The 27,430-nt window shown below is 34.9% G+C and overlaps 1 protein-coding gene across 1 annotated transcript in view; it reads left to right on the top strand.

Annotated features, from left to right (window-relative positions):
* Positions 1 to 4,217: 4,217 nt before the first annotated feature.
* The window catches only part of LOC133330613 (protein Star), a 31,168-nt gene continuing 7,955 nt past the window's right edge, over positions 4,218 to 27,430 (top strand). The window contains exon 1 of the mRNA XM_061539053.1: positions 4,218 to 5,301. Coding sequence (XP_061395037.1) covers positions 4,218 to 5,301 — 1,084 coding nt within the window. The remainder of the gene's footprint in view (positions 5,302 to 27,430) is intronic.

Here is a 27,430-nt window from a genome sequence, read left to right as displayed (position 1 = left end):
GTTTACAAGTGATTGATATATCCGATTTTGTGTTGTGTACAAAATTCAAATGAAAATCTATTATAGAGTCTGATTCTACAGCTTCTCAATCTTCATGTAATTTAGCTTCATAACCCAATCGCAAAGTAGCTGTCATATTGGTCATTTATTGCAAAACAGGCATAAATCAAAAAATTGATTCTGTAGAAAATGTGATTAAGATTTCACGATTTTTGATTTATTTCGTTCTCCCAGCAAAAGAGCGATATGTACTCGATTCCCTCATGAATTCCATCTTTGAAGTCTTGAAACGTCGCTGAGCTGATGACGAAGCCCCAAAGGAAAAACAATTGCAAAGTTGGGTAGTTTCGGAACTCTTGGGTAGTAATAGATCTTTATATGAATTTTTTACACAACACAAAATCGGATATAGCAAATAATTTTGCATCAACTAATAACTCATTAAAAAATTGGACTATCGTGAGGCCCCTGTATACCAAGGGAAAACCAGGGTAGTTTCTGACTTCCACGAGTCGCCCTGATGGCCCCATGTTGTGTAGGGCTACAAAAATTTGCAGAGGGGTTGAGGAATACCTAAATAAGATCCTACATCTAGATCAGATCCGTATAGACTAATTTAAAATAAAATACCTCACGATAGTCCAATTTTTTAATGAGTTACAGAGCTATCTTTGGATGGGTACATATGTACCACGGTTATTGATCTACTATTACCTACGTAGATCAATAAAATATTTTAAAATTATATATGGAAAATATTTATAATTGTGTGAGAAAATACCTCAAGAATGATTCCTAAAAATTTTATCCAAATATCTCCATTATTAAAAGTTTTACAGCATTTTTATTAGAAAAAGGTACAAGTGTAACCGGTTATTGACCGTAGGGTTAAAGGAACGATATCCAGTTCTTTCGTTTATTTAGTGGTACCGTTCTTTTATACAAGCACTCTTCATTTGTTATCGTATTTTTTCAGAACGAACAAGTTCATTGGAACTATTACGATAAAGGAACGATAGGATCTAGATCCAGTTCTTTAGTTCATTTTTGTGATCTTGTTCTAGTTCAGATGAACGAACTAATTCAGATGAACGAACTAGTTCAGATGAACGATTTAGTTGAAAGAGCAAGTGAACTAGTTCAGATGAAAGTCGAAAGTAACAAATGAGCTATTGTTATTTTTCAGCTTTCCGAACTATTTCATCATTCGTTCAATCACAAACGTTTGCCTTGACCTAAACTTAACGCAATGACAAATTGACAAGATCTCGGTGACCAATTATGATAACCTCCTCGAGAAATAAGACGATACGGAAATAAATAGTTTCGTATCTTGTTTGGCACGTATTTAGAGTTAGTTTCGATCTTTTTCGGTCCCCTTCGCAAAAGGAACTAGGTCGCTGATCGAGAGCAAGAAGGAACAACTAGAGCAAAAGTAAATAGGAGGACGAAAGATCCGGAACTAGTTCCGATCTTTCCTGCAAAAGGAACTAAAAGGACCTGAACTAGGTCGCTGATCGAGAGCAAGAAGGAACAACTGGAGCAAAAGTAACTAGGAGGACGAAAGATCCGGAACTAGTTCCGATCGTTCCTGGTTCGGAATAGTTCCTTTGAACTAGTTCTTTCCGGACCGATACAACTCCTGCACGTATTGCAGTTTTGTTGAAAGTAAACCTTGTCAATATCAATAGCACTTAACTCCGGTCATAAAAAATCATTATTCATCTCTCAACTACACAATCCATTAACTGATCTAAACTCATTCAAAAAGTCTTATATTGTCTTATCCATGGAGGTAGAAATGAACCTCATCAGTCAATATAATTTTGCGATGGAATTCCGTATAATGTTCATGTATTTCAAGGGATCCTATTCGCAAAATCACGACGTTATTGATGATCGCCCGGCTTCACCTCTTGTTGTAATCGAACTTTATAGGCCTTAAGATCCAAGTCTTTTTAAAAACTAGTCTCATGCAGTGAGAATAGAGTTATCTGGTAATTAGCTCAAAGGAGTGTATCTAGCAAGTGGTAGTTTAGTTGGATCACAAATAACTGTCAAGGACCAATGTAGGACTGAACTATATATAATTTATGGTCTTCACAACATATACCGTGGAACCTCTTTCAGGAATACCATTGAAGTTGTCATAGATTTTTATTCCATTTATTCCAACATCCGTGTGACAGTCGTATTCTTGGATTTATAAGTATAATCCGTAAAATCACCTGAATGAGAATTGCACTGGTATGCTTATTCATCTTACATTACACTTGTTAACGAATGACAGATTTCACAATAAATTTGATCAATTTATGATCGTAATTTGTTTTCGGGAGAATTTATTTATATCACATGCGAAAATTGTTTGTTATAAATATCATGAAACCAACCCTTCCACCTTGGACACTGAATACCAGTAAGACAGACTTTATTTGCTTTAAATAAATTTCTTCTCAAAATTCCATCTACTGTTGCTATGCGAATTTGGCCAATTAAAAATTAATATCCTTGTAGTTTATTCTTGTTCTTCTGACCACATTCCTAATGAAAATAATTGGAATTCTTGGGATAGGAATGTTTAAAAAGTATTGTTTTTTTTTAATTCTTAGGTTAGACCCTTATAAGCTAAGAATTTATAATTAACGCCAACGACGAACATAATTGCTTAGGGCAAAATGTGTGCTTAGCCAAAGGTAACACTGCAAAATGTGATATCCTGAGAATAAAAAGTCCAGTCGATCGGTTCTGGCTGCTTCTGCCAGTTAGGTTTGGAAATGGTCCAGAGTTTTTGGGTTTTTTTTTGCGACGACCACCACTATTACCGCTTCACTGCACATCTGAGTTTGAGATGAGAGTATTTATTTTTTTTTATTTTTTTGAGCCATTGCTTAAGAAACGAAAAAAGGAAGAAACATCTGCTGCTTGCTGGCTGGATGAATGGTTGGTTGGCTGGCTGTCTGACAGTCTTCTCTTTTTCGTCTTCTTGAAGAGAGTGAGCGCGCCCGTCCACTTGCTCTATTGCTGCTGCATGCATCACAACGACGACCGACCGACCACTACCACCACCACCGCCGCCATCATCTCAACTTCTTATTTCAATACTCTCCGTATTGAAACTCTGAATTGAAATTGGAATGTTGTGCGGAGGTTTTTTGTGCGCTCATTCCTCATTTGTTTTGTAGTCGTTCAACACATCAAACGTACCTTTTTTTGGCTGTGGATTTTTGTTTTCTACGCGTCGTCTTTTATTTTGTGGAGACCCAAAACAAAAACAATACAATTTTTACGAGTTCGTAGCGTGGCTTGTGTGTGCAACATTTGGAAAATACAAAATTTTTTGGTTGGTATGTCTGTCTGTCCAATTGATGGTTGGTAAAGTGTTTGGTGTTTTGTGTGTGTGTGGCTGTCTGTCAGTCCGTCTGTCTGTCGGACTGTTTTTATTTTCAATATTTTTTATTTTTGTTTTGTTTTTCGAAAATGCCGCATGTTGATCTTGTAGATTGTTGCACTTACTCTCTATCTCACTCTGGCTATAGTATGGGCTCTCTCGCTCTCCCACCTTCACTCTCTCTTTTAGTGGAACCTCTCATGCATGCGGTTTGTTTTGTTTTTGTAATTTTTTTGTATAGATTTTTGACAGGTGGTGTTTATTTCAGTCCATATGACCGACCAACAATAATCGTCTGCTGCAAGAAGCTGTCAAGAAGCCTAAAAATATGAGCGGCGGGAGTAGGGAGGGAGTAGTAGAATATTTCAAGTGCCACTCTTTAGGAGAAGAGTATTTTTGTTTTGTTTTTATTGTTGTTGTTGTATTTTTTCGGGCGGCAGATTTGTTTTCTAACAATTGAAAAAAATGCTTCTTCATCTTCGGTTCGGTATTTATTTTTTTGTTCTTCTGGTACAACATCAAGATGACGTTGAAATCCTCCAACATCCTGCATCCAATGTTAATGAACTTTTTTTGGAGGGTTCTGTTTCGAAGACCACATTGTACACCATTTGTTCTTGATTTTTTTTTTTATAAAATATCTCTAAAATAATATTCTTTTTTTTCTATTTCCAGTGATGAAACAACCCAGCAAACATGTTGATTACTAAACAACGAAATTATCGTAATTTTTTCAAATAATAATATTTACATCGAATAACTAAGAAGAGAACACACAGCGAAGAGAAGCGGCTGAGCCAAAAGGAGCAGCACAGCAAATAAAATTATGTCTAAACATCAACCAACAACAACAACCACACTAACGGCTGCGGCAAAGGCTTTGGCAAGTGAGCAGAATTTACTGCAACGTTGCGAAAGGTTTCAGGTCCAGTCCAGTGAAAATCCCAAAACCCCATCACCCACAACATCACACAATCACAGCAACAGCACCACAACTCAACACAGAAGGCATAGCTCTCTTAGTGGGAGAGCCTGTAGTAAATCGTCCTTGGCAAAATCGGCTTCCATAACTGATTTAGCAAATAAATTAGAAGAATATGAAAATATTACACTGCCCAATAGAATTAGCACAGAACGGACGGCGGCGACAACAACGACAGCGACGGCAACAACATGCAATCGAAGTGCTACACCAAAAAAGGATTCATCATCTATCGATGAGGTCGATAGCGATGAAACACGGAGGCGAAGATTGACCTCTTCGTCGGGAGCAGCAGCTGCTGCTGCCCCTACCACCACCAAAGATTGTTTAGAGTCCTACGATGAACCCGATCATTTACAACATCGTTTTAGTCGAACCGCAGGATTATTTAATGCGCGGCATAATTTCTCCTCAGTTCTAGATAATGGTTTGGCTGGTGACGCAGACGATGATGGTGGCGGCGGTGGCTGCACCAGTGGGATGAGCAGTGTATTTAGTTCGCCCTCAGCCAGTACAGTATCATCGCCCCTATCAACGCCAACAAGACTTTCGCCACAGCATTTGCCACGACATCTTCACCATCATCAGCAACAGCAGCAGTCATCATCATGTTGCCAAAAATCATCCACAACGCCAGCATCACTAAAAAATTCCTGCTCCTCCACAATTTCATCAAATACGAAAAATCTATATCTGCACGATCATCATGATCTTCACCAGCAGCATCAGCACAAACATCACAACCCCCACCATCACCACCACCACATAACAGCGTCTTCTTGTTCATCATCGAACGGAAGTAAAAACCTTAAGAAATTTGATCCGCGTCTGGGACCATCACCTTATCGTCAACTATTGCCAATCGCATTGTGTATTCTATCATTTGCGACTGTATTCAGCATTTTAATTGTTTACATGGATACGACAGGTGAGTCTGCATTCAATATTTTTTTGTTTTTTTCTTCTTTTTATTACTATTTGTTGTTAGTGATATTTAAATAGAAATTGGAGAGGAGGATATTTTTCTAATTTCCGTTTCCATAATGTTCCCTAAGGATTTTTTCTGTGTGGTTAGAGAATGAGAAGTGGGGAATTTTTTTTTTGTGCTAAACATCAGGCATTTGGTGTTTGTTAGCAAAGGCGGATGTTTGTTTTCTTTTATGGAGAGTAAGGTGAATGGGAGAGGGTATTACGTACGTCTTTTTGGTGAATTTCATAAAAATCACAATTATTGACGGTGCTTCACGTTGGGCGCCATTTCCTATTTCTTGAATAGTACTCTAAATATCTCATATATAAGTATATATTATTTTTATAGAGAAAAGTAGAGAATGGACTCCACGTTGGGCGTCATTTGATATGTTTTGACTAATAGTACCCTAAATATATCAATTCGGGCCGACTAAACGAATTTCAGTTAGATTAAGTCCTCATCTTTCAGAACTGTTATGTCCCTTACAGCTCAAGATCTGAAGAATAAAATAAAAGACTCGTGTCCCCCTTGAATAACAAAAGTTTACAAAATTTTATCGGAATTTTATGAGAAAATAATGATTTCAGTGGATCATCGACTTACATTTGAAGTGTTTTGATAGAGTTAAACTAATTTTGAAGACTTCATGGATATTTGAATGGAGCTCCAGTAGCTCACAGAGGCGTTTCTGATCTACAAATAACATTGTCTCCACCTCGGCCGCCAATAGCGCTTGTATATGTAGGATTTATATTTCGATAATTGCTTATATCAGTTCGTGGAAGAAAGTTTTCTCTCAGTTAGAACTTTGTGTGCCATATCATTTATTTTGAAATAATTATCGGTGTTTTGAAGAACTTTGGAGGTATTGTTAAAGCTTTGTTGGTCTTTATCAACACCACACAAAAACTTATGATGGAAGTTATATACTTCGCATTGGGCGCCAATCCTTTACATTTTTTCAACTCTCCGAACCGACTTTTGATAAATCACAGATAGCCTTCTCAATTAACAAATAACAATTAAGTCAAATATTCGAAAATTATGTAGCACATAAATTGCAAAATATATGAACCACATATTTTTAGACCTTTCGTTGGGCGCCATTTATTGCATTATTAACATATGAAGCCAATTAACAATCAACTTCTACAAACGTATAGCATTAAAGGCACCCATCCCTAATCGCCTTCTTTTTCATATAACCCAAACCTTTGGATATCATCAAACGAAAACCAAAATATATGGGGGGTTCGAATAAAAGAACCCCTAATCGGGCGTACAGAAATTTCAAAAAATACAAACGACAGCGTCTCAGACCTCTCGTTGGGCGCCATTTATTGCATATCTAACATTTTACCAACATTTTATATAAACTGACGCTTGCATCTCTAGATAAATGAATCCAGGAGGAAACTTTTAGTCTTTTGATCATCTTGGAAATCAAAAAATCTAATTTCGAAAATTAGGACCACTAACAAAAAAATCAGTTTTTAGACTTTAGAAGTAAAAAAACCGATTTATAATTGTATAACTTGACACAGTCGATAGATTGATCTTTTTCGCGACCTTAATAAGATATTTTAAATGTCGATTTTCGCCCTCGAATCTGTATCCCTATTTTTCCGGTAACAATATCCCAATACATTTTATTTCTAGATACATTTTTTAAATATAATGGGCTCTTCATGTGATTTCGGGTTTAGATAAATCCAAGAGATTATTACAAGAGCATACTGTAACGAAAAAGCAAATTTTTCATGTCTGTGATATGCTTCCAGGATGAAAATAGTTTCTCAAAACATACAAGTTTGCATACATATATTGATTCCATTGTTCGAGAGAATACTTCTGACGTTAAATAATTCTCATTAACTTTGAATTGAATCTACAACAAAATCTAAATCGACTCTATGCCTTTTTTTTTTGGTAAAAATCGTATAGATTTTCACTTCTAGCAACATATTTAAATAAAATATGTCTGATCAGATCATTCTGTGATTTGAGTATTGGTTGAGATAAAATCAAGAGAATACTGCGATGGAAGAGCAAATTTTCCATATCTGTGATCGTAAGAAATGTTTCCGGGATGATCGTTGATGCTCATTAATTTGATTTTAAAAACATATAAATTGGCATCCTATCTCAAAAACTTACACGATCGCACATATATTGATTCCATTGTCTGAGAATATACTTCTGACCTTAAATAATTCTCATTAACTTTGAAAAAAATCTGCATCAAAATTGACTGTATGGATTTGAGAATTTTACCTATCCTAGAAGCTTCCATGTTCATGACAATTATGGATTCATTGTCAATTGGTTGGTATGCTTCTAGCTTTAAATAATTCCCATATATTTCAATGCAATGGACAACCTAGAAAAAGTTGGTGATTATGCCCAAAATTGGGCGCCAGTTAACAGCATTCTACTTTTATCTATTATACACGATTTCTAAAACCGTATATAAAGTATTTACTGTCAACTTTATCAGAGAGCCTATCCTAGAAGCTTCCATGTTCATGACGATTATGGATTCATTGTCATTTGGTTGGTATGCTTCTAGCTTTAAATAATACTTATATGCGTTAGAACAAATTAAATAATCAACGTAAATGAGATTAATTAGAAAAATTCCTACAAAAGATGGACTATTATTAAATATTTACTGATATTCTGCCCTTAAAGCTTTCACATTCACGTATTTTTGGATTTCCGTGTTCCTGGGTATGTTTCTAACATTAGAAAATTCTCATTCACTTTGAAAGAAATTTACATCATAATTAATTACATCAGTTTGCCAATTTTTCTCTATTCTCATCTAACAATATTAAATTTCGCAATTGAAATATAACTTCCGACCAATTATACTGATATCCACCACACATTGCGAAATTACGAAAATGCTCTCAGCAAATATTGTGCGTACAACATAATATTTTGATACGTTGTCTGTACCGATATTTATTCATTTATCCAACCATTCATTCGTTCGTTCCTTTGTTTGTGGACTATGCACCGGAACAGAAACCTTGAAATTCCAATTGAGTAGGCGTTAATGGATTTCCCGCGACTAATACTTGCTGGTTTCCTAGGTTGTGGGTACTTTTTTTTTGCAAACGTTTGTTTTTGCGGCTGTTGCTTTTATTTTGAAGCTTGATGACGGCAAAGTCGTCGGCACATAAATGACAACACGAATTACCACCAGAGGGCTGTTCACTGAATGTTCAACAGCTGTCATTGAAGCCAGAGTCTCTTGGGCTGGAGTTTTTGTGTGTGTGTTTGAGTCGGTTTTGTCGTCATCGTCACTCCTAACGTGCAATATGTCACACTTGAGCTTCCAAAGCCGGCGTTAAGTTTTCTTGTGGTTTAGTTCGTTTTTTTGTCTAATAACGTTAGGCAGTTTGTCTGTTGGTTGTAAGCAGGCGCTAAAAGACACCAACCAACTACTCCATCGACTGTTGTCGCAATGCGCCACAATCCCGCAAAACCACAATAAGTGAATGACAGGCAGCAGCGACTAGTAACTTGTAGAAACAACTCTGATATATTCCGACATGATGAAGAAAGAAAGACAAAATATACGCACACACTCCACCGTTGCATAGACATATGAAGAGGTGGAACAAAGTTACCTGAAATTTAGCAGACATACATAATTTAAAAAAAAATAAAGACAAAAAAGATTGTGCGGGTGTTTCTGCGTTCAGGTTTTCAACTTTGTTTTCATTCTTCAGCGAAAACGCACAGATTTTGTAAAACAATTATTGGGATTTAAGGATTCGATTGGGAAGAGAAGAACACTCCTTAATTTATTTTCGATTGTGGTTTTGGTAATGGGTTCTCGGGAAGAAAGGATGTCTTGTTTTTGTTGGTTTGTTGGAAGTTCTTTTTTTCTCCGGTCTGCTGAAAGTTTATTCTGAAATTCCCTTTGTTTTGGTTGGCTGTTCCATCCCTTTTTCGTTATGACTCACCAATGGATTTTTTCTTTTGCCTCCAGATTTCTACTAGACATTGTCATGGTCTGAAATGTTGCCAAAACCATTTTTATTTGTTCTTGTTACATTTTCCATGTCTGCCGCTTTTGCTTGCCAATGCTGCTTTGATCGGAAATCAAAAGTATTTCTACTTTTAGTTTCAGTCCAATGAAACAAAAATAAATAAATAAAATGTCATTACAAAAGAAAATTGTGAAATTCAGTTGGGCGTTAATTTTTTTTCTGTGGCGTTCCAAATTGATTGACAGAAACAGTGCAATGGAGTAGGAAATGAAGACGAGGACGACACCAGCTAGGAAGAGTATAAATAAATAATACAAAAAATATTTAGAGCTCCAAAATAAATTGCAAGGCAATAGATGACCTAGAAAAGGTTAATGCCTATCGTCGGGCGCCCTTTAACAATCGGGAGAATTATCGATTTTTCACAATTTTTAATGCCTTAGATAAATGTATCTACTATTGTCTGAGAGTGTACTTCTGACTTCATATAATTCTCATTGACTTTGAATTAAATTTACATAAAAGTTGACTGTACAGATTTGAGAATTTTCTTTTCCTATCCTAAAAACTCTTATGGTCATGGCTATTATGGTTTCCGTGTTAATTGGCGGGTATGCTTCTAGCCTTAAATAATTCTCATAAGACTCGAAAATATATTGCAATGCATTGGATAACCTAGAAAAAGTTGGCAATTATGCCCAACGTTGGGCGCCATTTCAACAGTCGTAAAATGTAGCGATTTTACACAATTTAATGTATCTATATGTCAAATTTATCTGCTTTATCTATATTCCATAGATGAATCACATTTTAAGCATAGATGAGTTATCAGTGTCCTATATTTTCCATAGATAAGTATCTCCGCCATCTCCTTTTCATAAATGAAGTATCCACGTTGTCCACATATCATAGATAAATTATCTATGCCATCTAATTGCAATCGACAGCATATAAATGTTATCTACATATCATATATCGATTACATATATCGATTATCTACATCAACTTTATGTCATAGATAAAGTTTCCATGTAATTCTCTTACAGTAGGTGAAGTATCTACGTCATCTATATATCAAAGAGATAAAGTTCGCGATTATGCCCAACATTGGGCGCCATTTAGCAGTCGTGAGCATTCTAATTTTACAGCATTTTTAATGCCTCCTTATCCACTTCACCTAAGTTCTATAGATGAATCACATTTTAAGTAGATGATAAAAGTATCTTAATTATCTTAAAATTATATGTTAAGTATAGACATTATCTCAATGCCATAATTAGAACATAATGAAATTATCTACGTTATTAATATCATAAATGAGATTATCTTCATCATCTTCGTACCATAGATTGAATATCTATATAAATTACAATACTTTAATGGTGATCTAACTTAATTGTTATCCCTCAGATAATGTATCTAAATGATTTTAAGAAGGTAGCTAATTTATCTGTAATACATTGATATCTGGATACTGTATCCATGCCATCTTGATGACATAATCGTGGTTAATTTATTGCCCTTAATTTATCATATTTTTATCATAGATGAATTATCTAGATACCACAGATAATGTTTCTATTCTATTATATTTATTTAGGAAATCATTTTTTATATATGCCTTCCCAATTTTTTCCTCAGACATTGCCCAGACATTGGAAGTCCTTAATGAAAATGACTCACAAGCATTTTGCAAACATATTTCTAACTTCCGATCAATTTGTGTTTGTTTTTTTTCCTTTTCAACATGGTTATCATGTCATGGACATAATATCAGAAATTTATCATCTGTGTTTCTGGTTTCGGTTTCAACTACATTTGCCAATTTTAATATGCAAGACATGTTACGGAAAATGGTCGCCTGTTTCCTTTTTCTCACAGCCAATATTTGTCATGTTTTATTTTGTAAACCCCCTTCCCCTCTGCTCCCATACATTTTGGCACAAAGACAATTTCTTCTCCACCCCCTCCTTCCTTTTGATTTATTAAGAGAAGAAACTATGTTTTGGTTATGCTTCATTGAGTTTAGCCTTAAGATATGGCTATATTTTTAGTGGTTTATTTTTTGGTTGGCCAAATGCTGATGATGATAGTGGCCACACGCCCGCTGCTGGCTGCACCTCAACACCTACTGTTCTTCCGGTTAAGATTGTGGAGTGTATTTTTTCTTTTTCTTCTCTCTTGGCTGCCAATGTTTAGGACGACATGCAAATTTCATTCCTTCATTCATTTCGTTTGGTTGGTTGCTGACGGACGATACGTGACTGATGTATCGGAAGTGTTTTTTTGTCGTACTCCACCAACTCACAACAACTTCTCTCAAGTAGCAAAAAAGTGTTTTTGGTTTTTTTCTTGTTCATATTCTTCTCCTACTCCTAGCACCAAATCTACTTTGGCGGACATTGCAATTACATGGACGCCACCCAGACTAGACGCGCGTCATGGAAATGCATGTGCCGTTTACAAGAAGAGACTCAAAGGAATTTTTCGTTTTATTTTTTCTCAATGTTTTTGTTGTTGCTGCTGGTATTTTTTTGCAATTACAATTTTTTGTTGCTTTAACACCTTCGTAGCATTTTGCTAATGAAATTATATTGTACTGCTGTTGTGGGGCGTGAGATATTTTCGCCTTGTTCTATTTTATGGCAATTGAGGTGGACAGAGGGCGTGATAAACTCCTGGAGTTTGTCACACGTTGATTTTTAGAAGACATTTAGGGTTTTCGAATAAGAAGTGTGATTTCGGTATTTAAAGAAAAATATATTTTTTTTATAAATGATCCGAAGGTATCATCAACAACAACTCAACATTAAACATCTCACTTTATATCACACAAAATTTAACGAATTTTAACCCAACCTCATTTCCCAAAATGAGGTCCAATGACTCCGCCGGTCTACGAACCGATTTAAAAAAGCTCATGCCAAATGGAGGCTATTATAGAATAGCTCTTACTTGAGGTGGCTAATAAGGGTATATAAACTTTGCTACGCCAAAATGTGTCTCATCGAAATATTGGTTTTTGGAACCCCATGTTTCATTGGATCAAATCCGTTTCAGACAATTTGCAGTCGATTTACAAATATCCATCCATCTATCTGGCCGGAGGATGGGCATCATAACTCTCGAAGGGTGTAACCGATTTCATCCAAACATTGCACTTCATAATATTTCATCAAAACTTAGTTCAAGTTTGAAGTTCCAGAAGGAGTGGGCCGATATTCCCCCACTCCTTCTGGTACCTCCCCCACAAAATGATCAAATATTTCCTGAAAATCAATTTTAAAATATCATGCGAACGAACTATTCCATTTGAAGCAAACTTTACACAACATATTTTCTTTACCAAGCCTAGAAAAAGTCCGAAGGTGGACCCATTGGTCCAATTCTTCTGGTACCTCTCTCACAAAGGGTATACCATTTTAATTTTTATACATACAATATGAGGGGGAAGGAATGTCCGAGTCCAAACATTGTGCAACCTTTTATCTTTATCAAGCCTACATAAAGTCCGAAGTTGGGACCCGTAGGTCTACTCCTTCTGTTACCTCACCCACAAAGGGTAAACAATTTAAATAATTGTAAATCCAATAACAGGCGAAGGGACTTTCCGATTTGAATCAAACTTTGTACAAACTATTATATTTACCAAATCTAGATCAAGTCCGAAGGTGGGACCCATTGGTCCACTCCTTCTGGTACCACCCACACAAATGGTGAATATTTTCAATATTTATGAATCCAATAACAGGCGAATGGAATGTCCAATTTGAACCAAACGTTTACAACCTCCTTCTGGTACCACACCCATAAATGGTTAGAATTGTTCAATATTTATAAATCAAATATCAGGCGAATGGAATGTCCAATTTGCACCAAACCTTGCACAACCTATTGTCTTTACCAAGCCTAGATCATGGAGGAACATGACCGATATATTGATGTAGTTTTAAATATGGTGCGAGGAGTTTTAAGCATCACGCTATAACCACAGTGTTTGTAATGGTCTTACAAATTCCCTCCAAAACACCTCTTATTTCCTCACTCGGTTTTTCCCCAATCTAATTAAAATATTTTTGTCTTTGTCCAAAAATATCAACAACAACAACAAAATTCCCATACATTTTGTTTGAGTATTTTATTAAGTTATTTAAAAAATGTCACGTTAATATAGGCTGTTTGTTGTCTTTGTTTTATTTGAAAAAACAATATCTCTTTATAAACAAAAATGATAGTTCATTTTTTCCGCTGCTACCAATCAAAGAAATTCTTCTCATGGAAAAAAATTCCCACTAACCTCATCCAATCCCTCCCCTCTACCTTTTCTCGACTACCGTTCATGATTCATCAAAAAAATTTTTCATTTTTTTTTTTTTTTTGTTTAATTCGTTCCTTCATTCATTTAAACTTTATTACCATAAACGTTCTATTAATTTTCTTTTCTATTTTTTTTTTGTGGATTTAATTTTTTTTCTTTAGAAATTTTCATTCTGTTTCAAATAGATTAATTGTTTTCCCCTCTTTCTCACCGTGTGTGTGTGTGTCGTTGGGTATCTGTGTGCATTTCCATTTCCCACATTGAAGATTAGTTTTTGTTTTTTTGAAATGCACAATCCAACGTTTATGCCATGCAGTCACGTTCCAATTCACTTTTGGGAATACTCAAAACTCTTCTATGGCCAAACTATCACGGCCATGTTTCTTTAAAATGTTGATGATTTGTTTTATTCTCTATTGCTCTGTATGTGTGTGTGTTTGTGAGTTTTGATGTTAATAAAGATTTCTTATTTTGCGGGTTCAACCAAATCCCCCTTTTTGGCTTCCAAAAAATGGAAAAGCCCTCCCTGCTCTCTATTATAATTATTGTCATAAATGTAGGCAATTCTTTTTCTTCAACTTTTTGACATTTCATTTTGATGATGACAAGCTGCGTTTTTCGGAGGTTTATTACTCGCCATCTTTATTCTCGAATAAGAAAGAAAACTTAATTAATGTTGATAGGTGGGGAATATGATGGGGGAATTGGTTCAAAAAATTGGCGAGAATTTAAAATTTTACTGAATTTATTTTCTTCAGAATTTAAATAGGCGCAGATTTAAAAAATTTAGTATTAAAATTACTTACTTTCCGAATATTAATTAATCGATTTTTATAACCTCAGCCTTATGGCTAATGATACGGTGAAAATGTGTCTAATCGAAATATTGGTTTTAGACCCCATGTTTCTTTGGACGAAATTCGTTTCAGAAAATTTGAAGTCGATTTACAAATGTCCGTCCGTCTGTCTGTCTGGCCTGCTAGTACACACGCAAACTTTGTTCAACCTATTATCTTTACCAAGCCTAGATCAAGTTCGAAGATGGAACCTATTGGTCAGCTCCTTCTGGTACGTTCCTTACAAATGATCGAAATTTTCAAAATTTATAATTCCAATATCAGACGAATGAAATGTCCTATTGGAACCAAATTTTGCACAACATATTTTCACATCAAATTGTAAGATGGGGACCCATTGGTCCACTCCGTCTGGTACCCCACGAATAGTCAAAATTTTCAATATTTATAAATCTATTATAAGGCGAATGGAATGTCCGATTTGAACCAAACTTTGCACAACTTATTTTCTTTATCAAGCCTCCTAAATCAAGTATGAAGTTGGGACCAAAGAGTTTGTAACCAAAAAAAATGCTATTAGGCCCGACTATTTGTGTATGGAACAATCGTCACTATTTTGGCCAATATTTGAGGATCCAATCGATCAAAAATATAATTTTTCTTTGTTTTTGGCACTTTTCATCACATAAAAAGGCGGAGAAATACCTTCTCTTTGGAATCAAAATATGTCTTCCTTCTGAAGACCATTATGTCCTCCTTAGAGAAAATCAACTGAAGATCATTATAACCTTCTTCTGAAGACCACTAGGTCCTCCTTGCAGACATTTTCATTTCGGGTATTTTAGGGGTCATATCCGTATTTTCGAAATATGGCCTTATTTTTGTATTACGAATTGTTGGAGGTTTAAATGTCTTCTCCTTGGAATCGAAATAGGTGTTCGTTTAAGTGATAATCGAAGTGTTACATCTGACGACCATTATTTTGACATTTGAGAACTGAAAATAATCATTGGGTCCATCTAGAGAAATATATGATGGTCGAGGAAACAATTCGAACCCCAAATTATAGTATTTTGCCATTGGGTCTATTGGTTTGTAACGGTAATTTGTCTAGAAGACATTTTTCTCCAAATATTCCGGCTTTTCGGAGATTCCTTCCTTTAAACGGCCTTCTATTAAAGGATAGTGGATTCTTGTGGATTTAAAATTGATATTGTCATTTATATAAACAAGTAAAAAATGTCAGTCGGTGTTGCCGACAGATATATGCCCTCAACCAATGGTTTGCAAAGGTCTTTGGAGTTACACACAGGGTTTTTATCCATTTTATAAAAATTATCTGTTTTTATCCAAGACGTTTTGGATTTAATGTTTATCAAAACTGTCATTCAGCAAAATTTTCACCAGAAGGAGTGGACCGATATTCCCCATTTTCGAACATGAACTATGTATGGAAGAAATATTACGATTTGGAAAGTTTGAGAGCTATCATGTGCACCAGCCGGCCTGACAGACGGACGCACATTTGCAAATGGACTCTAAATTGTCTGAAATGGATTTAGTTCAAAGAAACATGGGGTCCAAAACCAATATTTTAATGAGGCACATTTTTGCCGTATCAGAGCATATATACCCTCATTAGCCATAAGGCTGCGGATATAAAATTCGGACATTTTTCAATTGTCTTCATATGTTTTTATTTTGTATACGCATTGGAATATAACTGTAAAGCTCCCGATTAATTCTCTTTTGAACATTCCAAGATAAATTTCAAATTATTATTCGTTCGATTTCGTACCGAATGACGTAGTTCGAAATAGTAATTTATGCCATTACATATTGATTTATAATCTCACTGGAATTATTTTTGGTAACTTGACCAAAAATTCGCCATTTAATTTACTAGCCTTAAGAGAACTTCCCCATCTCATAGACTATATTCGTTGTGGCCATTCGAGTTTCATTTTGAAGATATTAATCATGTTATTTTGATGGACTTGAAGAAAATCAGTCATTCCGCAAGCAACAACCTTCAATTGATGCCTTCGATTTGCCACCCACTGGTCACGGCTATGGAAGTACTGTTTAGATCGGAGGGGGTCTCTAACTACATTTTTTTTATTCTGCAATTTGTTTCGATTTTGCTTTTGTTTTTTTTTTAACTAGACTGTTGATTTGTCTCCCCCACACTAGTTGCTGTTGTTGTTTTTTCTTTATTAACTAAATACAACATTACAAACAAATGCCGATTCATACAATGTCATTAGCCTTAACAAATCGCATTAGCCCAAATCTCATCGTCGTGAGTGTTACGCTTGGTTGAAATGAATGTGATTTTTTATTGTGTTTGTTGTTTATTTTATTTTGAGGCTCTTCCTTTTTCCACCATGGCCAGAAACAATTTTTCTTGCAATTTTTGGTGTTGCGTTTTTTTTCGCTCAGTGATGATGTAGAAAAAAAGAGAGATAGTTAAAAAAATCTCTAAAGATTTTCAAATCTTACCCAAAAGCCTTAAAAAAATTAGCCACATCAATCAGAAAATCAAATGAGTTGGCCTATCTAGACTCCATCTCTCCATACGTCAACGAACATATGCGGATTTATTGCAACCATTAAGTACATAACTGCCAGTGATTGAAATTAAGCCCTTAATAGTTCGCCCCATGTATTCCATGTAGGTTTTTGTGCCCTCTGCCATTATTACTATTATTATTATTTGCCAACCTTATTTGTTTTACTACTTGCTGTGTTTTTTATTGCGTTGAGCTGATTTGTTTTCTGCCTTGAGTTCTTTGAGAGTAATTTCCAAGACGGCATTAGAAGTTCTGCTGCTGCTAATGACAATTGGCGACAATGACAACCACCGGATGTGATTCATAATTTACTCTTTGGATTTTTTTCTTTTTCATTTGTCTGGTGGTGTGTGATTATGTTGATGAAAACGTTCAGCATTTGTCGCTCAAGTGTCTCTTTTTTTCATCAAAAAACTAATTTACAAATGTTATTACCTTTCCCCTGCCCCCTCATCTTTGGCCTATGACATTTTTTAATATTGTGTCGCGTCTGCATACATCCCTCCATACATTCACTTGAACTCTTCCGCATGCTGTTTCATCTATTGCTGCAAGACGGCGCTTAGTAATCTCTCTGTTTAGATTACTTATTTCCAGACCTATTTGTCTGCCTGCCCCTAGTTTTTAAAGTCTCTCATATAGGGAGAGAATGAGATAGAGAGCACACCAAACCTAGTGAACTTTAACTTTAAATCAAGCAACAGCAATAATAGCAGCAGTTCACAAATAATGCAGGTTTCCTATGCCAAAGGTGGGTCGATAAAATAAGGGCCTGCTCTGTGTGTTCGCTCTGGCTGTGCCTTCCCCCACCCTTGAGGATAAAAGTGTGCTCCACATTGAATCAACACCACCAACCAATCCGAAACAGGGCTTATATGGAAGTTAGCGTGGTTTGCATTTGTTTTCGAATACGACAATAGTGATTAAAAAATCTCTATTTCACTTTTGTGTGCTTTACATGTTTGTCACTTCTTTTTAACTTTTTGAAAGGCACAGTGGGGTTTGAATGTCAAATTGACTTCGTATTAAATTTAAATGATTTGTATATATTTTTAATTACAGAATTAGAGATATTAGAGATAAATCTTTGTACGAATTATTCTTATTTTTATTCGAATTTCGTATATATATTTTTTTGTTTTAAATCTCGGTCCAGAGAATTCGTGGATATGTGGCTTTTGAAAGGATTATACCTAGTTATGAAAGCATCCTGATTATAAATATTAATATTTCGGCAATTTTGGTATCTGGTCTGAACAGCCAGCCATGAACCGGAAAAGTTGCCAGTGTATCAATGATATTTGTTTAATTTGAATCCGATATCAATTGCTGTAATCGGATATATACTAAAATAAGTAAAAATATACTAAAATATACTAAAATAATAAAGCGGAACTTTTGATCAGCTTCAGGTATTTATTTTAAAGTTTAAGGCCGTGTAGATTATCAAATAATTAGGACTCGACTATACTGCTCAGCATCCACCTCTTAGATTAAAATCCACAAAACTTCGCTCGAAAAGCCCTGGAAAATATTCTTAAAAAAATAACACCTCTTAAAACGCAACGCCTAAGTCCGCGAAAAAAAATATTTTTTAAATCCGCATATTTCAGTTCAAGTCATATAGCTCAATAGTATATAACGTATTTAAAAAAATCACCAGAAACACAAATCCACACTTTGCAGGTCAACGTTGGCGAGGTACCAGAAAGAGTGGACCATTGGGTCCCATATTGCGGTTTGATTTAGGCTAATAGGCTGTGAAAAGTTTGGTTCAAATCGGATATTCCGTTCTCATGATATAAAATTAATTTTTGACATAATTTTGACCATTTTTTGAGGGAGGTACCAGAAGAAGTGGACCGATATCCCCTATCTTCGAACTTGAACTGTGTTTGAAAGAAATATTACAATGTGCAAATTTTGCTTACTCACTGTGTGTAAGGATAAAAATCATCCGGAATACTAAATTACAACCAGTTTGGTTGAAAATACTCAAAAATTGTATGGGACCTTTGTGAAGGGTCTACGTAAAACATAGACCTCTAAATGTTCTGCGAAAATTTTGTTTACCCACAAAGAATCAGTAATAATGACAATCTACAGTCATTTCGGATAGAAATCCATCTAATCTAAATATGTAATATAGCGTGGGAAATTAACATGGTGGGATATAGACCTCCCAAGATATCGAAGTTCACCAGGAACCCGGAGTTATTTGCGGTTGGAGAATACTTCTACGATTATCAAAATACCTAAAATTGAGCGGGAATCAAGATGTTAATTTTCAGCAAAGATATTTTTCACCCCCTAAGGGATCCGATATTCAAAATTACAGACAGAAAAAATTAAAAATTACAATGCCAAAAATTGGGAGACACATTTAAATATGAGGGCTATACCAAAACATGAATCTATGTTGGAAATATTCTGCAGATGTATTTATTCCTCTACAAGTAGACTCTTCAAAATTAATTTTGACAAGCCTCAAAGTTTTAAAAATATTTGAACCTTGTAAAGAATTGGAAATATCTTTTTCGACAACAAGACATACAGCATCAGTTCTTCGGCGAGAAAAATGTCAACCTACTCTAAACCAACTCTAAATTTTTCATCAAACATAAATTTCAAATTTTTCAATCGCAAACCTACTGTTCCGCTTTTCTAAATACAACCACAATACTCTTAGAAATCAGAGAAACTAACCAAAGTCCAGTAAGCAAAGTAAGAAAGAAAGAAACTGGAGTAAAATATCCATATTGGATTTCATGCAAACAAATTTCCCTTTGCCTCAGGAGGCTAACTTGGCTCACTAGCTAGCTAGTCGTATGTGCTTGCCTTGCCGCCTTACTTCATGCGGTGTTCGTTGGTAGGTGGTTGGTTGGTGATGGACAAAATAGAGCCAACCGGGTGGCTTGCGTTTTGATGATTTTCCACTTTAAGACTCAAGTTGGAAATTACAACGTTAACCACATTATCACAGTGAGTAGTCTAGTGTCCGACAGCAGGGCAGAACAAAATGCAGACGACAACGCTCGCCGTCCATTCACATTGAATGATGATGGTGGTGGTTGGTACATAAAGTATGGGCACATAAAATAGTTTACCAAGCCCTAGCTTCGCTCCGCTCCACTTTGGGAGGTTATATCTTAGATTGTTTTAGGAAACAGATTTCTTCTTGGGTTAGAACAATGTGCAGAGAAAGAGGGAATTAGAGCGAGAGCATGGGTTGCAGTTTTTTTCTTACCACTCTTTAGGATGTGCGTGTTATAATGGTTTGTTACGTTTTCTTCTTCTTCATTTCTTGTTGTTGTTAGTTTCTTTCTTTTTCATTTTTCAATGGAACAACCCGCATAAGAGTCTTATCTTTCCGCAAAAAAACACTTTTTGTTGTTGTTTTAGTTGTTGTAAGTGTCTTGTGTGTATTAGGGCAAAAGCTAAGGGTATAAAACTGATGTCAGTCGGTCCGTTCTTTCTTCCACTCCTACGACCACATACCTGGTGCTGCATTGAAATGGAAAAACAAATGAGGTAATGCATTCTGCCCGGCTGACATACAACAACAACTCTTGTGGCATTCTTCTGCTTCGTGCCACAAACGACACAGAGTTAAAGAAGTAACAGAAAGAGGTTCGAACGCCGTCGAAGTGCAGTTCTGACTGCTAAACTAACCGATGAAGATAAATTACAACCCCTGGTAGTTTATGAAACAACAAAAACAAAACAAAAAAATTGCGCAATTTCTTGAGTAGAATAAAAAAATCGACAACAGGGGAAGATATTCGAAAATTTATTTTATTGCAATGCGAGTTTTGTTCGGTTTCTTCCCTTTTAGTTTTATTTTCTCTCCATTTTGCGTAGAAGATTTCAATCAAAGATTAAGATCTTAAGAATTTTTATTGTTTTGTAAGTTTACGAAATTCCCCGGGCATAGCACGTGACAAAATGAATAAAGGTTCGCTGGCATAAAAAACATATGACAATTGTCTGGTATGAGTTTAAGGGAGGCAGACACTTTTAGTTCTATATGGAAGGGGGAATCCGCTTTTAGGTCAATTAATTCAGTTTTTGTTTTATTTGTTTTCGTGTGTGGGGGTTTGTACATATAACTGAATTTTATAGTTTATAGTCAAATGTAAATTTTTCTCGCTTAGGCAATTTGTAATTTTCCCATTCTAGTTTCTTTTCGTTTTTTTTCTTTGCCTAGAAACCGAAAATGTCACACCATGTGGTGGTGTTGCTATGCCAGAAAATTCTTAAAGGACAACTTTTGTCTGTTTGAACTTCTCCTCCATGCTTCGCTCTTTTTTTATTTTTTGCAAAATAATTTGTACTACCTCGTTTTATCTTAAATATTTTTGGTATTAATCGTTGCAACCATATGTTTGATAGTAATGAAAAAAAGATGCGGAGGATCAGTTATTTTTTATGTCCTGACAAATGTTTTTTGTAGGCTTATAATTTGCCGCATTGTTTTTTGGATAACAGGTGTCTGGCAACAAGTACATTGCTTGCAGGTTAATAGTTGGAAAATTTCTCACAATACTTGTTTGTATAGGGGACGGAATATTACAAAACTATAGCCCAGTAATACTTCGAAGGGGGACTTAAGTGGTACCTCTTGAATATGTGTAATAAGGTAGACACTTTTGGCACCCAAAAATTCGCCTCTTAGTTAAGAATGTAAAGAGATTTATATAAGGGATGAATTGAAACGTTTCCGGAGCCACACATAGATGTCGCTGCTAGAATTAAAAGGAGTGGAAAATATAGTCAATGATAAAGCAAAAAATCGGCTACTAAGGATACATCATTATATTTAACATGCTTCGGAATGTCCGTTTTGTTGTAGGATTTGTTTCCATTTTAGTAGATGTAACTTCATAATGCCTCTCTCAAATAAGTCCTGCTCTCTATTTGCAAAATACTCTAGTATTCGATTTTCACAATCCTCCCTAGATACCAATTTTTATCATAAAAGAAATTTAGCAATAAAAGAACAAGATGATAATCGCTTGGAGCCATCTCTCTGGTCTGCATGGCGATTGCATTAAAACTTCCCAACCAAGCTCCCCGAAGTTTCTGGTTGTCCTGGTGGAAAACAATACCTCTCCTGTTGCCTAATTCTGGCCGTTTCTTTGCAATTGATATGCTCAAACGGTCCAGTTGTTGACAGTAGATATCAGAATTTAGCGTTTGGCCATATGGAAGCATGTCATAATAAATATTCCCCTTCCAGTCCCACCAAATGCATAGCAGAACCTTCCTGGCTGTTAGTCCTGGTTTGGCCATCGTTTAAGGTGCTTCACTGCTCTTTGACCACGATTTTTTTCGCACATGGTTGAATCTAGCTTTGTGTAAATGGTTTAATACAGTTTTATGGTCGATTTTTAGCTCCTGGGTGATGTTACAACTTCGATCATTTCTCCGATTTTATCGACATTTTCGACGGCCGGCCTAACATAATATAAATAGAGAAAATGTTGAACATTTGTGGGAGAGGTGCCAGAAGGAGTAAAACAATGGGTCCCACCTTAGGGTGTGATCTAGGCTTTGAAATAATAATAGATGGTCCCAGCTTTATTTTGCAAGTTATCTTTTTATAATTATGGTTTCACAGAGTTAAAATATTATGGCACGTTTTTATATAGTCTATATATATTGACCCCGAACAATTCTATTTTTGAGTCGATTATTTCGAATGTCCTATCCATTTTTTACGGAAAAATATTGCCTTTGCCTACAGACTCGTATGGCTGACTCAGTAAACATACACTCCAGATCTGTCTAAATCTAACTATTTTTTGTTCTCAGATCCCATAAATAATTTTTCTAAAAAATGTTCGTAGAATGAAGAGGCGATCGTCGCAACGCATGTCTATTTCGAAGCGTTTCTATTATTAAAGGAAAAGCGGAAAAAGTAGAGCCCAATAAGAGAACATGTATTTGTCTTGAAATGATTATATTTGAAGTTTTTGCTCAAAATACTATGAAATATAATATCCTGGGATGTTCCGTGCGGCAATCTTTTTAGGTTTTCGACTATCAAACAGTTGTAAAAGTCAAAAATATTGTATACCTCTACAATAATATATAAAATATTCTAAACTATTTCAGATACTTCCTTAATGGTCCAAACAAAATAGTAAATTATTTCAAGCTTAATATTTTTTGAAATTTGATGTGGTTTTCATTAAAGCTTATGTAATTTCCATATTTTGTAATGTAAACAACCCTAGGTACTAATGTAAATAAAACTAGGAAAAGTATGTCGTTTGAGTCACTTTTTCGGGCGGACCCTCTCTGATCTATATGATTAATCTTCAATAAATTTTCTACCACTTCCATCTGATATTTTCATGATTCAAATTTATCACAATTATCCAAAACAAAAATTTATTCGCCTGTCAATAAATAAATTTCCGCTTCGGTCGGACATGAATGAATCAAAATACATTTTTCAAATTAGATATTGATTAACATAATATAAATAGAGAAAATGTTGAACATTTGTGGGGGAGGTGCCAGAAGGAGTAAAACAATGGGTCCCACCTTAGGGTGTGATCTAGGCTTGGAAATAACAATAATAATAGATGGTCCCAGCTTTATTTTGCAAGTTATCTTTTTATAATTATGGTTTCACAGAGTTAAAATATTATGGCACGTTTTTATATAGTCTATATATATTGACCCCGAACAATTCTATTTTTGAGTCGATTATTTCGAATGTCCTATCCATTTTTTACGGAAAAATATTGCCTTTGCCTACAGACTCGTATGGCTGACTCAGTAAACATACACTCCAGATCTGTCTAAATCTAACTATTTTTTGTTCTCAGATCCCATAAATAATTTTTCTAAAAAATGTTCGTAGAATGAAGAGGCGATCGTCGCAACGCATGTCTATTTCGAAGCGTTTCTATTATTAAAGGAAAAGCGGAAAAAGTAGAGCCCAATAAGAGAACATGTATTTGTCTTGAAATGATTATATATGAAGTTTTTGCTCAAAATACTATGAAATATAATATCCTGGGATGTTCCGTGCGGCAATTTTTGTAGGTTTTCGACTGTCAAACAGTTGTAAAAGTCAAAAATATTGTATACCTCTACAATAATATATAAAATATTCTAAACTATTTCAGATACTTCCTTAATAGTCCAAACAAAATAGTAAATTATTTCAAGCTTAATATTTTTGAAATTTGATGTGGTTTTCATTACAGCTTATGTAATTTCCATATTTTGTAATGTAAACAACCCTAGGTACCAATGTAAATAAAACTAGGAAAAGTATGTCGTTTGAGTCACTTTTCGGGCGGACCCTCTCTGATCATATCTATATGATTAATCTCAATAAATTTTCTACCACTTCCATCTGATATTTTCATGCCGATTCAAATTTATCACAATTATCCAAAACAAAAATTTATTCGCCTGTCAATAAATAAATAAATTTCCGCTTCGGTCGGACATGAATGAATCAAAATACATTTTTCAAATTAGATATTGATGTTTTTCTGCCATGTACATAGAGTCCTAGTTTTTGTATCTTCCTGCCAGGCATTCTCCCCTTCGCCCCTCACGAACAAATACCGAACAACAATAATAGCTATTGTTGTGATTTTTGTTTATGGCACAATAATATTGATTTGACTATTCAAAATTAATGTACTCACCAATACTTAATGGGTTCTGAGTTCCAATGAGGGAGGTACATTAGGGAAAACATGCAAAATTCATTCTAATGCCAGGCTGTGTTGTTGTTACCAAAAGCCTAGCAGAAAATCAATAGAACTCTTAATACAACACAAAAACAAGAAAAAAATAATAATGATTGTAGTATAACAATGCCAGCGGATAGGTATTTCTATGTAATAATAGGTTACCCCGAGTGGTGGACCCATTATTTTTATTTTACATATAATGTTAAATTTGGGAAGGGGAAGATATATTCAACAATAGAGTGTTGTCCTTCCAAGCTTAAAGCTATAAATTTAACGGTGTAAATTGAAAAATGAGGCCAAAGAGGAGTTTCATAGTAAATTCAGTTAGCGATGGTATGGTGGAAACACATGTAGGTAGTAGGTTGGCAGGGCGGGCCCTAAACGCCATTATCCTTTGTTATACATGTCCTTGTATTGGCTTGTATTTATTGTGTACGCTATTTTAATTGTGTAGTTTTTTCGTCGGTTTCTTCTTTCTTTGGCTTATGGGGTGCTCAATTTATGTATCTTCAATTGTAGAATCAAAAATTCAATACTCCCTTACCCCCATTATCCTGCAAGGGGTGTTTCTTACACACACAATATTTACGTCTTTACTTACTAACCACTTAAAGGTTTCGGTTATTTTCGGTAGTTTTTTTGTCTTTCATATTATTTTTTCTTCTTTTTTAGTTTTGTTGAACAACCCCCTTTTTATTGTCTTTAAGTGTGCTGTCGGGCCAACATTTAACCGCAATCAAATATTTTTTTATTTACAATTTACTTCTTCGAGACATTATTCATGTGGTTGATGATATATTCGTATATCGGGTTATTTTGATGTTTGTACGTACAGCTTGAGGTTAGCTGACCCCTGTATGTAAAAATTAAAAAAAACGCAGGCTTTGCTCTCATAAACTTTTTTTAAATTCGTTGGGTGTCTTGAGACTTTAAAATTTATTTGACTAATTAAATTTGGGAAATTAAAACCTTTAGGCTTCGAAGAAGGTGTACTATGGGTCTTTATGTAAATATATAAATCAAGATAAAGGTCATATGAGGTAGTTTTTTTTTTTTTTGATAAGACAATTGTCAATGTTTAAAGAAGGGCTCAAAAATCAAGTGCTTTTTTGGTTCAATCGATATTACCATGTCCCACCATTAAATCCTATAAACGCCAACTTATCCGGTTTTCAAAATTTCGAAATCTGTTAAACGACATGTTGAAAATCTATAGTGATTTTTAAGTAACCGTGAGCTATGTGTGTTGGATTTGTGGTCGTTTCCACCAGATATCTTTGAATTTTTAGGAGAAAAACGTAACGACACATAGCAGTGGAAAAAGTATACATTTGTTTGCAAATGCCTTGTTAGCTACGAAGTCAGACACCAACGAACTTCTCAGTGAGGTGGTATCGCTGGTAACCTAAGTACTTCGATTTCTTACAAGAGACATTTTGGTTTTTGTAAAGAAGTTATAAATAAAAAGCTTCTGGGGAGAATATCCCAACAAAAAATTAAGTGAACTGATGAGGATCAGTGGCGAGATGCGAAACTATAGTCTTGCCTGCTTTACACCTCTGGCGGACAATGTCATACTTTCCCTAATAAATAGTTGTTTTTTTATAGAAACAACAAAACTGTGTTAAGCCTGAATATTCTGCAAAAGGGGATAAGTATTTTGTGGAGTCATAGTAACCCTCACCCCTTATTTAAATATTTTGTTGAGTGATAATAACTAATTATGTTCATAATATCTAATACATATATTACCAAAAAACAACCCAACCCAATAACAACCCAAACAAACTTCCCTCCTAATGTTTCATCTTACTCCCAATATTCCCATATTAAAAAACGTAATTAGTTTATTATTTGAAAGTTCAATTCACATTTTTGAAAGAACGTTAAAAGAAAATAAAAATTGAAAAAAAGAATTGGGAAATTACAAATATTCATCAACGGGGCACAACCCTCAGTAATTTAATACCCCAACAAAAATATGGAGTAGTTTCCTCTACGTCATTACAAACTTTTTTGAACAGCATTCATTCAGCATTGATTTCATTCAACATTCGAAACGTCATTAAAATAGTTTTGAATAGCATTGATTACATATCGAAAATTAGTTTATTAGTTTGTTTTGAACACCTTTCCACAAATGTGATGGGGTTTCATATTTCGAATGTCTTAGTTAAAAGAGTGAAATACGCCGATTAGTTGAATAGTTTTAGCTTCACTTCTGGGAATTATCACTAAATAAAATGTTTGTAATAAACCTTATCAATATGAAACCTATATTGATATCAGTTTTTAATCTCATTAAATATGAGAAGAAAAGTTTTTGTTACGATATTTCATAATGTTCGAAGAGTGAACTGGTGAAACATTAAGGCAAATAAATGATCATCTGAAAACGCCTACGGAACAAATACACACCCAGATAAAACTTACCCAAAATACATATCTTAATTATGATAAATAACGTTGCAGAATTGAGAATGAAATGAAAATGAAACGAATAGAAAATAAATATATGTGGAATTTAGGGAAAACACGAATTAAGAATTTGAGCTTCCAAAGACTGTCTGGTCGATCTAAAGTCGATTTCGACTTTTAGATTTTTTCAATACAAAAATTCGATTAATCGATATGTCGATTTACTTATCCCTAATCCAAACTATTAACT

This window comes from Musca vetustissima, unplaced genomic scaffold, assembly GCF_032173495.1.
Source record: "Musca vetustissima isolate MV318-11 ecotype Yass unplaced genomic scaffold, APGP_CSIRO_Mvet_v1 utg29509, whole genome shotgun sequence".
Taxonomy (NCBI): Eukaryota; Metazoa; Arthropoda; class Insecta; order Diptera; family Muscidae; genus Musca; species Musca vetustissima.
The sequence above is the reverse complement of the archived record's forward strand: the minus strand, read 5'-3'. Positions and strand labels throughout refer to the sequence as shown.